This window comes from Colias croceus, chromosome 10 (genome assembly GCF_905220415.1).
Source record: "Colias croceus chromosome 10, ilColCroc2.1".
In the NCBI taxonomy this organism is placed as follows: Eukaryota; Metazoa; Arthropoda; class Insecta; order Lepidoptera; family Pieridae; genus Colias; species Colias croceus.
The window spans coordinates 1,920,158-1,935,353 of NC_059546.1; the positions used below are offsets into that span (position 1 = coordinate 1,920,158).

At 31.9% G+C, this 15,196-nt stretch overlaps 1 protein-coding gene across 1 annotated transcript; it reads right to left on the minus strand.

Moving 5' to 3' along the window:
• Positions 1-1,633: 1,633 nt before the first annotated feature.
• On the minus strand, positions 1,634-14,469 carry LOC123694942. The gene is made up of 5 exons (XM_045640585.1): positions 14,078-14,469; positions 4,226-4,454; positions 3,441-3,611; positions 2,845-2,980; positions 1,634-2,549 (listed from the first exon to the last, which is right to left on the minus strand). The coding sequence occupies exons 1-5, from the start codon at positions 14,229-14,231 to the stop codon at positions 2,400-2,402; spliced, it is 840 nt and encodes a 279-aa protein (XP_045496541.1). The 5' UTR covers positions 14,232-14,469; the 3' UTR covers positions 1,634-2,399.
• Positions 14,470-15,196: the final 727 nt, after the last annotated feature.

A 15,196-nucleotide genomic window follows, 5' to 3' on the forward strand; every position in this document is an offset into this window, starting at 1 on the left:
TTGTTGTAGTAATAATAATATTATGAAAGAAAAATAAACGTATCGTGGCGCCATCTGGAATTCGTTTTGGTAAGGTTAGGTTATACCACGGATAACACGGATATTATGCATAATACTATACTATAGTAGCTAACCCTGTCCTGTCTTAAAATGTAACCTATCTTATCTTTCAAGTCAGATCAAAGTGCACACGGAGTGCAAATGAAATTTAAAATCGGTTCAGTAGTTTTGGAGTCCATCGCGTACAAACAAAGTGACACGTAATTTTTGTGCGAATAGCGAGTCGGATGCCGTAAAAGGGGGTAAAATATGTATGTTTTTTTATTCGCCATGCTATTCGCACGCATGTAGGTAAGTATAAGTAAGTGCAGTATGCAAATAAATGTATTTTCTTTCTTTCCGTCTTATATTATAAAAAAAATAACGAAGAAAATATCGATAAATTTCATTATCCTGGTTTAGTAAGTTCAGGTTTGTAGTTAAATCACAGAATACATAATAGTAGCTAAACTAGTTAAATCATATTATTTTAAGACTATAGATCCGATTTATTTTTACTTACAATGCAGTCGCGATGCTCTCACAGTGTCGTTTTAAATGAAGATCTCTGTAATCGTATAGAACCTAATTATTACATGATATTGCCAAGATAAGAATGATTAAGCATGAAATTAATTGTACTTTTTTAATTTGTGCAGTCGATCTATCTTCATAATTTGATCTTAGGCACAGAATACATAATAGTAGTTAACGCTATAATACTAATATCACGCTACGCATAATAGTTTAACCCATTTTACAATTCAAGTCTACACTTAAACTAGAGTCGCATTTATTTTTGAACAGGCTGTATAGTAAAATTGCATAAGTGTGAGTACTGTGAAGATGCCAGCTTTCCTTAGTCGGCCTGTATCTAAGTTAGTGTCTTATGCAAGTTCTAATAACATTAAAAGTTGAAACATTATAAGTGCTAACAAATATACTTCCAGAGTCTAGACCAGTTGTCGTAAGAGTTCTTAAAATAAACACTTCTTTCAGACATTTTATGTTCTTTGCGAATAATGAGATCACGTTTAAAAATAAAAAAGTATGCAAAAGTTTCTCTCAAGTTCAAAAAGGACTAACTTTTTATGGCTGCTACTTTTAAATTTCATAATTCACAACTCAATACCATTCAGAGGATATTCTTAAAATGGCAATAAAAGTTGTTCTTTAGCTTTTAGAATAGATTTATTCTTGTAAATATGGTGAGTAGGTATATTATACTTTAATCTTTATAGACATAGGTAAGCTACTGTATCCGATTAATATTAGATATGCGAAAGTTTGTAGGATGGATGGATGGGTGTTTGTTACTCTTTCACGCAAATACCTACTACTGAATCGAATTAAATAATGAAATTTGTTATGTAGGTAGCTGATAACCAATAGTATACGACTACTGGCATACTTTTTTATCCTGGAACTCGCTCAGGTTTTTCTTAGAACACGCGGGCGAAGCCGCGGGCAGAAATCGAGTTCTCTTTTAATTCCCATATAATATCTAATACTTCTGTACAAGAAAAATGCCTGTTTAGTTTCCTATACTTAGGTAAAGGTATCATGAAAGTAAATAAAACTAGATTTGTGATTATCGTTTTATTGTGAAAATAAATAGTTACATAAATTTATCGTATTTACACAAATTACAAAACAAAATTAGAATAAGATGCTTGTTATAGGTAGGTAACATCACACATTTTAAAAACCTAAATTTAGTACGTAAGTATGTATATTATTACCCGCTTATCTAATAAAACTTTACAATTACATATTGTTGTTAGTACAAAAACATTATTAAATATTTACACATTTAAAATGTATTAGATCCTAATAGTTAATAAAAAACATTAAACTTAAAAGTAGTGCCTTGGTTCAATGTTGCCCAATTAATAAAAAGTTTTTCACATTTCACACAAAACTAGGCATATTTATTTATTAAGACTAGACTCATACAGTATTATTTAGATATTTAATTTACAACCACATTATAAACGTTATTATTTATCTATATTCTATACAGTTATAGAAAATTTATACAGCTGCTATAGAGACAAGAGCATGGCCTATAATTAGTTGATCTTTATCCAATTATTTCAATCGAAGATAACAAGCATTTTACTATAGCTATCAAAAAATAATCTTAAAAATATTTATTTTTTACTTTTTTGTCACTTTTCGGAAAAGATTGCCAAACGTCTAGTTCAAATTATTATAAAATCAAATTGAAGTAGATTTTCAGTTGAAAATCACAAGTATTTTATTGGTTTTAACATTTTTTATTTTTATTTTAACACTTTTCCACCAAAAAACCCGAAAATGCCAAGCACAAAAAAAGCAAATTTACTTCGAATTTAACGTCAAAATAACGGGACAATCAAGATATTCTGTAGCAGCCTAAATGGGGAGGACCTACATAAGGGCCTGCCTATAGGACAAGTGTATTCCCGGACACACATAGCAAATCGTCTATCACATTCACAGAGCCTCCCAGCACAGCTATTGATGACCTGACGACGGTGGGAGTTAGTTCTCCAGTTGAAAATAACAAGTATTTTATTGGTTTTAACATTTTTTATTTTTATTTTAACACTTTTTCACCAAAAAGCCCGAAAATGCCGAGCCCAAAAAAGGTAATTTACTTCTCATTACACTTCAAAATCACGGGACAATCAAGATATTCTGTAGCAGCCTAAATGGGGAGGACCTACATAAGGGCCTGCCTATAGGACAAGTGTATTCTCTGACACACATAGCAAATCGTCTATCACATTCACAGAGCCTCCCAGCACAGCTATTGATGACCTGATGACGGTGGGAGTAGTTCTCCAGAGCACAAAGTGGTTCACCGTCATAGCAGGTCCAGTAGTAAGGCTGGAAGTAAACTGTGTAGAAGGGGCAGTGTATGTGCTCGTAGCATTCGTCGTGGAGACGGCAACAGCTGAAAGGGAAATGATTATTATGTAAGGCTTGTACGAGGTTAAGTGTATCCAATGTCTTGTCAGATATGTACCTGGGTCCTGAAATCGAATGTGTCAGGAATTTGGAATTAATTGAAATTTTCCTGCAGGAAAGGTCTAAGGTATCAGATGTTGTGTATGTTTTTCTTAAAAGACGCTACGAGATCTCGATAAAGATTTTTTTATATTAAGGGTAGGTAATGTGAGGTTTATGTTCTCCTGCAATATGTAGGATAGAATCATTGGTGCAAAATTTCCAAAATACAATCTTTATGTCGCTCTATGTAGAAATAAAATGAAATTAGAGCTTTTTAATTAGTGTCAAAATAAAAACATGATTTTATCTTATTCTTGATGTTTTTCACAACCTACTCTCATTTGAAAATATATGTTATGTTAACCTTTCTGTAAGTAAAATGTTCATTTCATTTAAGAACTTACTTATCAATCCCATCAGTGGGTCGTCCGGAACCCCCGATCCCACAATAACACCCATAACCTTTGTAGGAGATGGGATTGCAGCCGGTAGCACATGTTAGCATGTTGTAGAGATGTTGTACACCTCGTTTGCCGCGGTCTGTTTTGTTCATGTATTGGTTGGGATCTATTACTCTGGAATAGACAAGCTTAAATGTATGTATGTCTTGTAATTTGAAGAGTTTTATGTCCATGTTTTCTTTTTTGTAAATAATAATGATGATTTTGGATGACTAATTGTAGAGATATTGGTTGATGTTATGTTATGCGATGATGAATTAGTCCTACTAGTCCAATCCTACTAATATTATAAATGCGAAAATTTGTGAGGATGGATGTGTACTATAGTGTATGTTTGTTACTCTTTCACGCGAATACTACTGAACCGATTACAATGAAATTTAGCACACATATAGAGGGTAACTTGGATTAACACATAGGATAGGTTTTATTCCGGAAATCCCACTGGAACGGGCACTATGTGGGGTTTTCTACGAAAACGCGGGCGAAGCCGCGGGCGGACAGCTAGTAAGAAATAAATCTGGTTGAATTAATTTTAGAGTTCAGAGCTGTTAAGAGCTAAAAAGAGAGGTGTCCCTGTGTCTTTCTCTAAAGTTTATTTCTTCTTAAGATCTGTACAAACTACATCCATATTCTTATTAAATTTTAACAAATACATCATTATCTATTATTGAAAGAAATTACTGAAGTAACTAAGTCTAATAGTCTTACAAATGAATATTACTGACCTGACACCTTTTGCATAATCAGCCTCCGGCACGGAATACCTGAAGGGGTCATGGGCGAAGCCGACAAGCAAATTCTTAGTTCTAACGTAATTATATCCTAAGTCGGTTCCTTTGGTTTTTTGACTATGCGTGTTTCTGGGGTTTAGAGAGAAGGGTCGAGGCGTGTGGCGGATCTGGGCATAGCGTGTGTTATTGTATATGTGCTCGTAGGTCAGTTGCTTCGGCCAGACTGAAAGAAAATAATTGGTTTAAAAAACACGGTTGTATGAAATTATTGTATTGCCACTGATCCTTGATAAGTGTAAAAAGTTTGAATTAAATCTGTCCGTTTAAACTGGTTCAAAATCGACTCGAAAGGCAAACATGCAGATGAAGCTAAGTGTGTTAAAAACAATTTGTTTGATAAAACTTAAATTTTATATTGTTATACAGTATATTAGGTCTCATAATTATTATTGTATCAATCGAAGTTTGTGGGTGGTATGGGTAGGTATAAAAGGCGACTTTTATCCGTGATAATCATTGTAAAAATAATATCTAATTATGTATTGTATAATGTATTATACAATCAGATATATCTTTATACGATAGCATTCAAATACATAAATAAGTCTATGGCATAAATATGTTTATAATATATGAAATAACATCATTAGGACAATGGTATACTTCTACCCTGCGCACGCAAGTTTAACAATACAATGTGTTTCATATAAGTAGCTAAATATAATTTCATAATTACATTATAAAAGTACGGAAATAAAGAATGTCTCTTGCATTACATAATTAAACAGCTATCATATGCAAATAATAGCCTGATGTAACATAGCCCATTGAAATTAGATCTGTTTACGCACTAAATAATGTGAACAATGATTTGATTAAAGATAGTACACAATAGGATGGAATAGGCTATGGAAATCGACGGTGAAATGCTTCGAATGTACAATGTGACCTTGACTTTATAAGCATAATGGCTGTAGAATAGGAAATTGTAAATAGATGAAATTACTGATACATTAAACTTATACCACGAATAATTATTATCCTACTAATATTATAAATGCGAAAGTTTTTGAGGATGTGAGTGTGTTTGTTACTCTTTCACGCAAATACTACCGGACCAATTACAATGAAATTAAGCACACATATAGAGGGTAACTTGGATTAACACACATAGGTTTTATCCCGGACATGCCACGGGAACGAGAACTATGCGGGTTTTTCTTTGAGAACGCGGGCGAAGCCGCGAGCGGAAAGCTAGAAATTTATACCTAATGTAACATAATGTTTAAGTATTTCTTTATGTTTTTGACTGTTCAATACTTTATGTGACTGATATGTTTTTTTAGTGATATAGAAATAGAGTTAACAGACAAAGGAACTGGGAGTAAAACTGTGCTTCGCTTATAATTATTATGTAGGCTTCTATCATAATTTAGTGCAAATTCTAAGTTGTGAGTAATCACTAATCATTTTGTTTATTCAGCTACTGCGAAATATTACTCAGTTTAAATGAGATTCCTAGTGCTAGTTAAGCGTCTTGTTTAAACAGTGTTAACTAATAGTTCTATCGAAATTCTTTTGGTCAAGGCACCTATTACAGTAATCTCTAAATACATATTCTCTACGCGGTATCTTAATATGGTGCTTTGAATGTCCGTGGCACATTATTATAATTTTATTAAGAAATAGTCCTTTCAATGCGTTGTTTATAGTCATAGGTTCGATTTGGTGTGATACAAGGTTGTTATTTTCAATGTAATTGGACCATTTTTGACATATTATTTTATGTTTGTCTTTATTCATTCAGGGTTCCATTTTGACCAAACCTGCTTGTAATTTTGACCAAAGTAAACTCAAACTCAAACATTTATTTATTCAATTAGACTTCTTCGAGAAGCACTTTTGAAACGTCTTTACATATTTTTAACACTTACCACCGATTCGGAAAGCAGTAGGTATCTATGGAGAAGAATCGGCAAGAATCTCCTTAAGTATTGTAAGTTATTGTCTATTGATGATAAAATTATTGCATTCAAAGAGTGCTTTTGATGGAATCTTCCATTTGGTATCGGTGTGAATTATTATAGATATTGAAAACATAATAATATGTAACACGGAACATCAATCATCGAATTCAGTTTTATTATTCGTAAGATTTGATCTATAGACTATAAATGTTACTTAAGAAAAATAGGTACCTGTCTATTATATTAACTTAGATATTAAATTAATACAAAAATAATATTTTTACATGTTTAATAAAATTGATTTAACGTATGCTCGTCAATCTGTAACGTTATGAGAGCGAACTTGATTGGCGAGTGAAAGTTTTTTAGCCGAATTATTCGGATACCACCGGTTGACCGCTAAAGAAAGCGGTTTGGGACTTACATAACGTTCGTATAATTAAGACCAAAGTATAAATGAATAATAATATTTTTTAAGGTATGGATCTGAACTGTGGCCTTTTTAATTTACGAAACTTTTTTTTGCTTACGGAGGCAAATTGAACTAATTAAAGATTTAGAAGAAATAATCCTTAAAAAAAAAACTAAACACCTTCAAATGGTTACATTAGTTTTCAAATAGCTTTTCGGTTGAGTATCGCGCGCTTGCCGAAAAAATAAATACACGTGATATATTACTTTAACCCCCCCCCCCCCTCCCCCTGGTGATATTTCGTGATTTTTTGATGAACCCCTCCCCCCCTTTCGAGCCCCAAAGATGCTCATAAAATAAAAATACTTACCTACTGGGCCTATCCGAATAAAAATTTTATGGGACCAATTCGACACCATCCCGCATCGACCAAAAAAGAATCACGCAAATCGGTTCAGAAATCTCGGAGTAATCGGTGTACATACATAATAAAAAAAACATACCGGCCGGAATTGATAACCTCCTCCTTTTTTTTGAAGTCGGTTAATAAAGTATAATAGTGTATTCTTATACATATAGAATATGGGTTCCTATAAAAGCTTCCTAACACATGGTGGATAATTCAATCAGAGATGGGGCTCTTAACGACCGTTTTGTGCGTGTTTGTGTATTTTTATGCCGGTCGTGAAATTTGTCATTAACACAATGTTTGGAAATAATTGTATTAGAACATTAATTATGCACTCGTCTATTATCTATTCATTTATCTATATGGAAATTGTTTTACTGTTGAGTATTATCGACGCAAGCTTTTATTTACGTAAGTTTGAGTTAAATGTAGGCTATTAATAGTGTTTAGGGTTGTGAATAAAAAATAATACATAATTGTTGTGGAAACATAATGAATGTAGGGTGGAGTCTCCTATTATCGGCCTGCTCCTAATATCGGCCTTTTCGAGAAAATGGAATATAACTATAAATATCGATCTTATATCATAAAATTTTTTATGCAAAAAGAGACTCTATATACATAAGCAAAACCTGCCAAATTTCGGTGTGGGTACCTTAACTGTTGAAGATTCAGTTGGCCATAGAGCACGCGCAGGTACGAATATGCGTAGTTTGGCGGCATTGCGGAGTCAAATCCCTGAGTCGACGCTTTACGTGGATAAGTATTTTAATGGAATTAAACAAACCTATAGTATTTAAATTTATATATTCTTAAAGAAAAACAGTCAAATTATCGATAAAATAGTGTGTTTTTACATTTATTTGTCTTTTTAATGAAATAATTGCGGGGCCGAGATTAGGGATCTGTATTTATTGATAAATCTCAACATCGGCCGGGTGGTCGATATTGGGGTAATATATGAAAACTTTAAATAACATGTTTAGCTATTTTATATGTTAGCAGTGATATTAATAAGGTTAGAAATGAAACAGCAGCTCCGTTTGATCACTAGATCCTAAAGTCGGCCGCCTAAAAAGATTTTTATTAGCTGCGGCCGATATAGAGAGAATCGATGCGTAATAACGGCCACCTTAGTAAAACCTTTTCTACTACCGTACCGTCGGACTTTACAATAAACAGGGCTAGTGATACAAGATGTATTTTATTTTTTGATAATCATGCCGGCACAATGCCGGCAGTGAATGCCGTCAAAAATCAAAGTATGAGCATCAGAGACGCAATTCGACAATACAACATTCCGACGACCACTTTACAAGGTAGACTTCATGGAAGAATAGACACAGATTGCACAGTTGGTAGAGATACCGTCGAAGAAGATGAAATTATTCAATGGATGATACGGATGGCTATTTGCGGTTTTCCTAGATCACGTAGCAATGTGATAAATAGCGTTAAAAATATGATAAAATAAGATAAAAGATCCAATCCGTTTAAAATGGACAACCAAAGAAAAAGTGGTATTCCTTGTTTTTAAAAAGACACTCAATTCTTAATGAAAGGGCTCCAGAAGCTATTACTCTGGCCAGGGCTGTAGTTACAGAAGAAAGTGGTTTAATGACTTACAAGAACATATAAAAATTAAAATCAATCGGGCACGGAAGACATAATTATTACAAGATCCACGGAGAATATTAAATAGGGATAAGACGAGCTTTAGTATTTGTCCCAAGACAGGTGAAGTAATAGAGCCTAAGGTATGGAAGAAAATTTATGAAGTTGCTAAGGGTAGTGAAAAAATAACAATAACTGTTTTGCTAGTCATATCTACAGCAGGAGAATCTTTGCCTCCGATGGATGATTTCCCTATATCCATAGACCACTAAAGTAATCGTTTATAGCACCATCCTGGTTTCTCAGTTTATCAAATATTGGTGGATGAGAAGTGTATGTAGTATTCTATGAATATGTTGCAAATGGCTATAATGATTGGGTGATTTCTGATAACATTTCAAAGCCAATTCTTTTTCTAGTTGATGGACACAAGTCTCATTTAACCCCGTATCTTTATTAATTGTCTTAAGAATACTGAATTCGTTACATTACTTTTAATTTTTAAGACAATGTAACGAAAATACCAATCATGATAGGTGAGTTAAAAAAATGATTTGTATCTTAATTGATAATAAAAAATGTTACAAGTTTTACGTTTTATTGATCTAACTTCACCTTAGAAAAGATATGCCGATATTAGGGCCAAAGACGGCAGATGTTAGGGTGTTATCTTGCTATTAGTGGCCGATATTGAGGGAAATCGGCATACTCGAAATAAAAATTCTATATTAAATAAAGTAACAATGGATTCGTAATTTTGAAAATGTAGTAATGGAGTTTCAATATCTATCTACCTAAATAAGGCACTGTAAGAAAGAAAAAGCTATCAATGTAAAAATTACATCCAGTCAAAGTTCAAAAAAGTTGACATGGCCGATAATTGGTGCCACCACCCTACTAATTTTGTGGCTTTTACGTTCAGGATTTTTCGTTGTTTCGGCGCGTCGTCATATTATAATATATGAAAAAATATTATTTTAGAATATATTACCTATATAATTTTGATTATTAAAGATGATATTTACACAAACGTGTTTAAATTATAGTCGTATATGACAGTGAAAGTGGAGTATAATTGCGAAATTCTCGCGAGAAACGCTGTGAAAGGCGCCTAGTATGTTACAAGTAATATTATGGTAATCAAGAATATTATATGTAAATTGAAATTACAATAAAATTATATGTAATTCATAACGATATTAAGCATACAACAAACTACATAGGTTAAGAGTCTATAGAGGGCTTAGTCCACTATTTATTAGTATCCATTTAATTAAGGTGCGTCCTTCCCTTACATTTATGATATGTTTTGTCCTTGTAAATGCTGTATTTATTGCATCTGTTTGACTGGTGTGTTCACTGTTCAAGGGTGTGACTATATCAATTGAGACCTACTATTCTCAAAAACTATTAAGTTTCTGCTAATTTTGCCTTCTTGTTCCATCTTATATTTCGCTGAATAGTATTGATCGTAGGTATACCTACAGTCCTGACGATAATTTTCGTCAAATACAGAAGTGAATCACTTTGAAGTCCATACCTCGTAAAGGTAATAAACTAATGAACGGCTACAATAAAAAATTACCTTAAGGAATTTACGTTACGTAAATCCAAAATACAAAAACGTCAGCATCAATTCACAAGGTGTATAATTTAATCAGTCAGATTGGTTTAATACAATTATTTATACACCTACATGGTAACACATTTAATCTACTTGAAATTCCTTAACGAAGCTGTAACTTTTCGAAGAATCGAAAATGATTGTAATGGCATTTTAAGGTAATGACGAAGGCATGTTGAAGAGATCTTTGGAAAGGCTTTAGTTGTAATGTTTGTTAATATAAAAAAAGATTAAAGTTCTCTGAAAGGCCTATTAAAAGATTTAACAAAATAGATAAATAAAAACAATATGGGAGTGTTTCTTTATTTCCTGATATAACTAATAAGGACCTATCTTTAGAAACGTCCTTCAATCTTCCCTAATATCTAGGAGTTAGTAAGGTTTTGATTCAAAAATGTAAACAGCAAGAATGCCTGCCCAGCCCAGTTGTCTTTATTATAGACCACCCTTTGTTTTATTAACCGTGTATACCAGAAGTAATTGCCTAGTTAATACAATTTAAAACACCTATTATCATTCAGTGATTCTTCAAGACCTTGACATTTCTGTTCCTGTCTGTACATATATGGGAATCGTAAAATTATTGAGTATTAACGGAGCGAATCCTATGTATAAAAGTACTTACTTTCACCGTGTAAATTTAAATGATGGAATCAAGATGGAATGATTTATTGCCGGAGCAGACTGATTGCATGATATGTTTGACATTTTTCGAAGATATACCTTTAGTAGCATAGTTATGTATTCTGTGCCTATAGTTTACCTTTGGGCATGTTAAACTATGGAAAATAGAACAGTGTGTTTTTCTGTTAAGGTTTCAATACTGTGATATTGCTTTATTTAATACAATAATAGTAAAAGTTTAAAGGAAAGGTAATGTGAATGTCGTAGTGGGTCTACTGGAAAATGTATGATTATTGATTATTTTGTACAGTTACCTGCATTAGAATGATATGTTAGAATTTAATCATTAAAAGAATATAATTATGCGAGTCGCTTTATAATTAAAACATTATTTTTTATACCTGCATACATAAAGTGGATTACAAATTAGTCTACCACAAACTGACTCCTAACTTTTATCTACATTTTAACCCAATGTTCCTAAACGAAACGCAACGAATTATTTAACCTAAGAATAAACTTTAGTTTGGTCAAACGGGTTACGATGATCCACCTCCGCTTCCCATGAACTCTTTTAACAATAGGAACGTTGCAGAATCATACAATCATTTAGATTTTAGATTATCTATTATAGTGCAACTATTTGCGTAAAAACGTAGCAATCATAGTATACAATCAGTAGTTGAAACTTGAAAGGCATCTTATACCGGACATCGGGTAAAATTACATTTTTAAAGCACGAAAATGCAGACGATTGCATAAAATATGGTACCTACTATGTTGACTATAGGTACATGTTTCTATAAACTATAAAGATTATTTTAATTGTTTTATTTTGTGGATTGAACGGATGATTGCGTGATTTGTAACGAACGAAGTTGTAGTCATAAATGTTTATTAAAAAGTTTAGACAGTGTAAGTTTTCTTTCTATCATATTAGATAAAATATAAGTTTTCATTGAAAACATCAAGGAACAAAAAACGTCTGATAATTTTTTGTTTTGGTTTCCACATTTCTATGGCCCTTTTACTGTGGAGGTAACTTAGGAAAATAATGATTGCATTATAAAAAAGTTACATAAGCTTACGTTCTACTTTATAAGTAATTTAGATAGTTTAATCTTATGTTTTACTCATTAAAGTATTAATTGTACAATTAAGACACCATTGTGATGTTCATTTGTGTTGCATTATTAATTAGAAGAATTAAGCACAAGCAGACCTTGAAAATATATAAGTGTGTACAACTGAAAGCACGATGTTTATATAAGTATTTTTTATTTTAATTTATTCCTATTTCCAGATTACTAACTAAGAGTAAACATGATTTAATAAAATATCGATATTTTTAAGCAGGTTATTAGTATCGCAAATATGTTATTTTCAGCAAAAATATTTGTAAATGTTATGAAAAAAGGACTTACATTTGATCTGTTTCGTCTTTCGTACTAATTACTATAACCCTGATAAACGCGTGAACCGCTTTTGATGCGGTAATAGAAAGCGAGTCTAATTGAGATGGTTATTTGCAATAAATAATTTGGGAAGATCCAATCAGGGCCATGGCTATTGGCTAACATTACTCAATACGTGTTTACATCAACCCAATAATTCCAATTCATTAAAAAGGTTTATAAAAAGTTATTTATGATAAATGATGGTTCTATTGTGTAAGTCTTTAAAGTTCAAGGTTATCTGTAAATGATTCTGATACTAGGTCATACCATTGTCTGAATAATTACAGGTTAGGTTAGCTAACACAGATCCTAATAATTATGGTGTAAAGTTGCAGTAAATGTTCATCCGTGCAATAGGCCGTGTCTGTACAATGTAGAAAAATAGTATGGTTTTTGTCCATAAACAGTTCAAAGATGATTATAGGGACAGAACTTTTAGGGATTCAATTATAAAAAAAAAACTGATTAACTACTTATAATAAGGGCCCTTAGTACGTGAACCCGGCAAAATGGACTGTTTTCTATGAGCTATAATTAAAAATATTGAAGTTTTTTCGCACTGAAATTTCTAATATGTATTACGGAACGTATGTGTGATGGGATGACTGTTTCCAAAACACGATTGGAAAAATTTTGCTCGTTAAAAAAAAATCCTGAAGTTACCTCTAAAATATCATATAAATGCTCATTACAACCGTATTTTACTATAATATTTCGAATAAAATCACAAATACATAGGTATTATTTACCTGCTCGATTTCGTGACTGTTTTAGATTTAGAAAATACTAAATATTTTCATTCACTTTTTGATAAAAATGTGAATGGCGCTTACGATTTTTAGTTTCGAGCACGTTGATTCCATACTAAACGCGGATCCCCTCACCGCTTACCTCAGGCCCGAATAGCTGAATTTTCGCTGACCGCCTAACCCCCCTTAATAACATTTGATAGTAGTTAAAAACACACATTATCAGATAAAAAAAAAATATATAGGTTGGTTAAAATACTTTGATATTTTTTGCGCGCACAGGGGAAAATGTTATGTTCATTGCACATTATAATAGGTATGTAATTGTACTTTGTATGCACGTAATGTATTATCTCGTTGAGATTAAAATGCAATTGATATTTATTACGCATGTTTTATAAGGAAATGTACCTATTCAAGTTTATTGGCAAGTACATCAATGTGGTTTCAACCATCTATGGGTTGAAATTTATTTCCTTACGAGTAAGTTAAAAAATATACATGAGAGAAATAACAACTTAGTTACTTCTTTTTTAAATAAATTGTAAAAAAATATTCATGTACCTATTATATAATCGATTACCATGGCGATTAAATTTCACTTGTCCATTACTTTTATAGGACAAGTTGGACTTAAACCTGCTCGATTTTACTATTGTGGTATTTGGAAAGTTAAAAATACGTGGTTATACAAAAATGTTTCGATTTAGTACATTTTATAACATAAAAAAACTAAACCGCCTCCAAATTATCACAATAAGACCAGCTATCAAATAAAAAAATATCATCATAATCGGTTCATCCAATAGTAAGTTCTGAAATATCAAACAAAAAATACAGTCGGTTGAAAAGCAGTTAAGTAAATATGCAACGTTTCTGTTTTTAGAACCATATTGTTTACTAAATTACTATATATTTTATATTGTATAAATATTATTTTCTGAGTACAATAAATTTAATATTAGTTAATAATTGTATTTTATATCTCACCTGATTGACTGAGCACGGATGGCACTAAAATAAAATATATGGCTAAACCCGCATACAGATTTTTGAAGGTAACATTTCTACACTTTCCGCTGATGCTATTAAAAACACAACTTATTTTTATCACAGGGAATTCCATCACAGCAGGCAAAACCATTTTTTATTATCACTTTCCAAAATTCTATGTTACTTATTCCAACATTTTTAACAAAAGGTATTTTTTTTTTACTAATTTAAGTAGGTAACATTTATAAGACACTAAAAATTAGCATGAATTTATTCAACAATAAAAATTGACATTTGAATTTTGAAAAAAAAAGTGATTGCAGATAAAAAATTGGCGCCAAAAGCGCGCTTGCAAGGCGCATGCGCGGCGCAAACGTGCGTAGTGAATCGTTAAGCGCAGATCTCTGCCCATACAGCCATCAGATAATTTTTTGATGCTTGTTTACGATAACATCTTGAAATTATTGCTACATTTAATAATTTTAAAGCGGCATAAGCCTATTAAATCCCATTTTATTCTTCGCAACATAGCTATTTGGTGAAATGCGCAAACGATGTGTCTATTTTTTTGTGCTATGTTACTATATTGTAATAGATACATTGAAAATGATGGAGTTTACTTATTAAAAAAATATCACGATTTAGCGACTTTTGAATGGACGTAAAAAATATTTTATCAATAATTTTTTTTTATCCAGGCGAAACCGGGACTAACAGCGTGTATATTTTGCTTTAATAAAACATTGTTATTTCAAAACATAGGTATCGTAAAATCAGTTAAGTGACGAAATTTATTCACGCACCTGATGTAGATGAAAAGAACATTTTATGTCCCATTCGTTGCAAATAACTTAATAATCAATAAAAGGGTATGTATGGAGGTTTTTAGGTTATAAAAATATTATTGAAAATATCAGGTTACCAGTTGAAACGCAGAAAATATCAAAATCAATCTTTTTCGATTTTATATAATATATAAAATTTTCATTTGAAACGTAGATATTCTGTAGAAAAATCATTTTTGAGAACAATAATTATCACTGCTTGTTGGGTGTCATTTGAAAAAAAAAAATGGGTGAAAATAATAAAAAAAAACCATAATCAAAACATTACAAA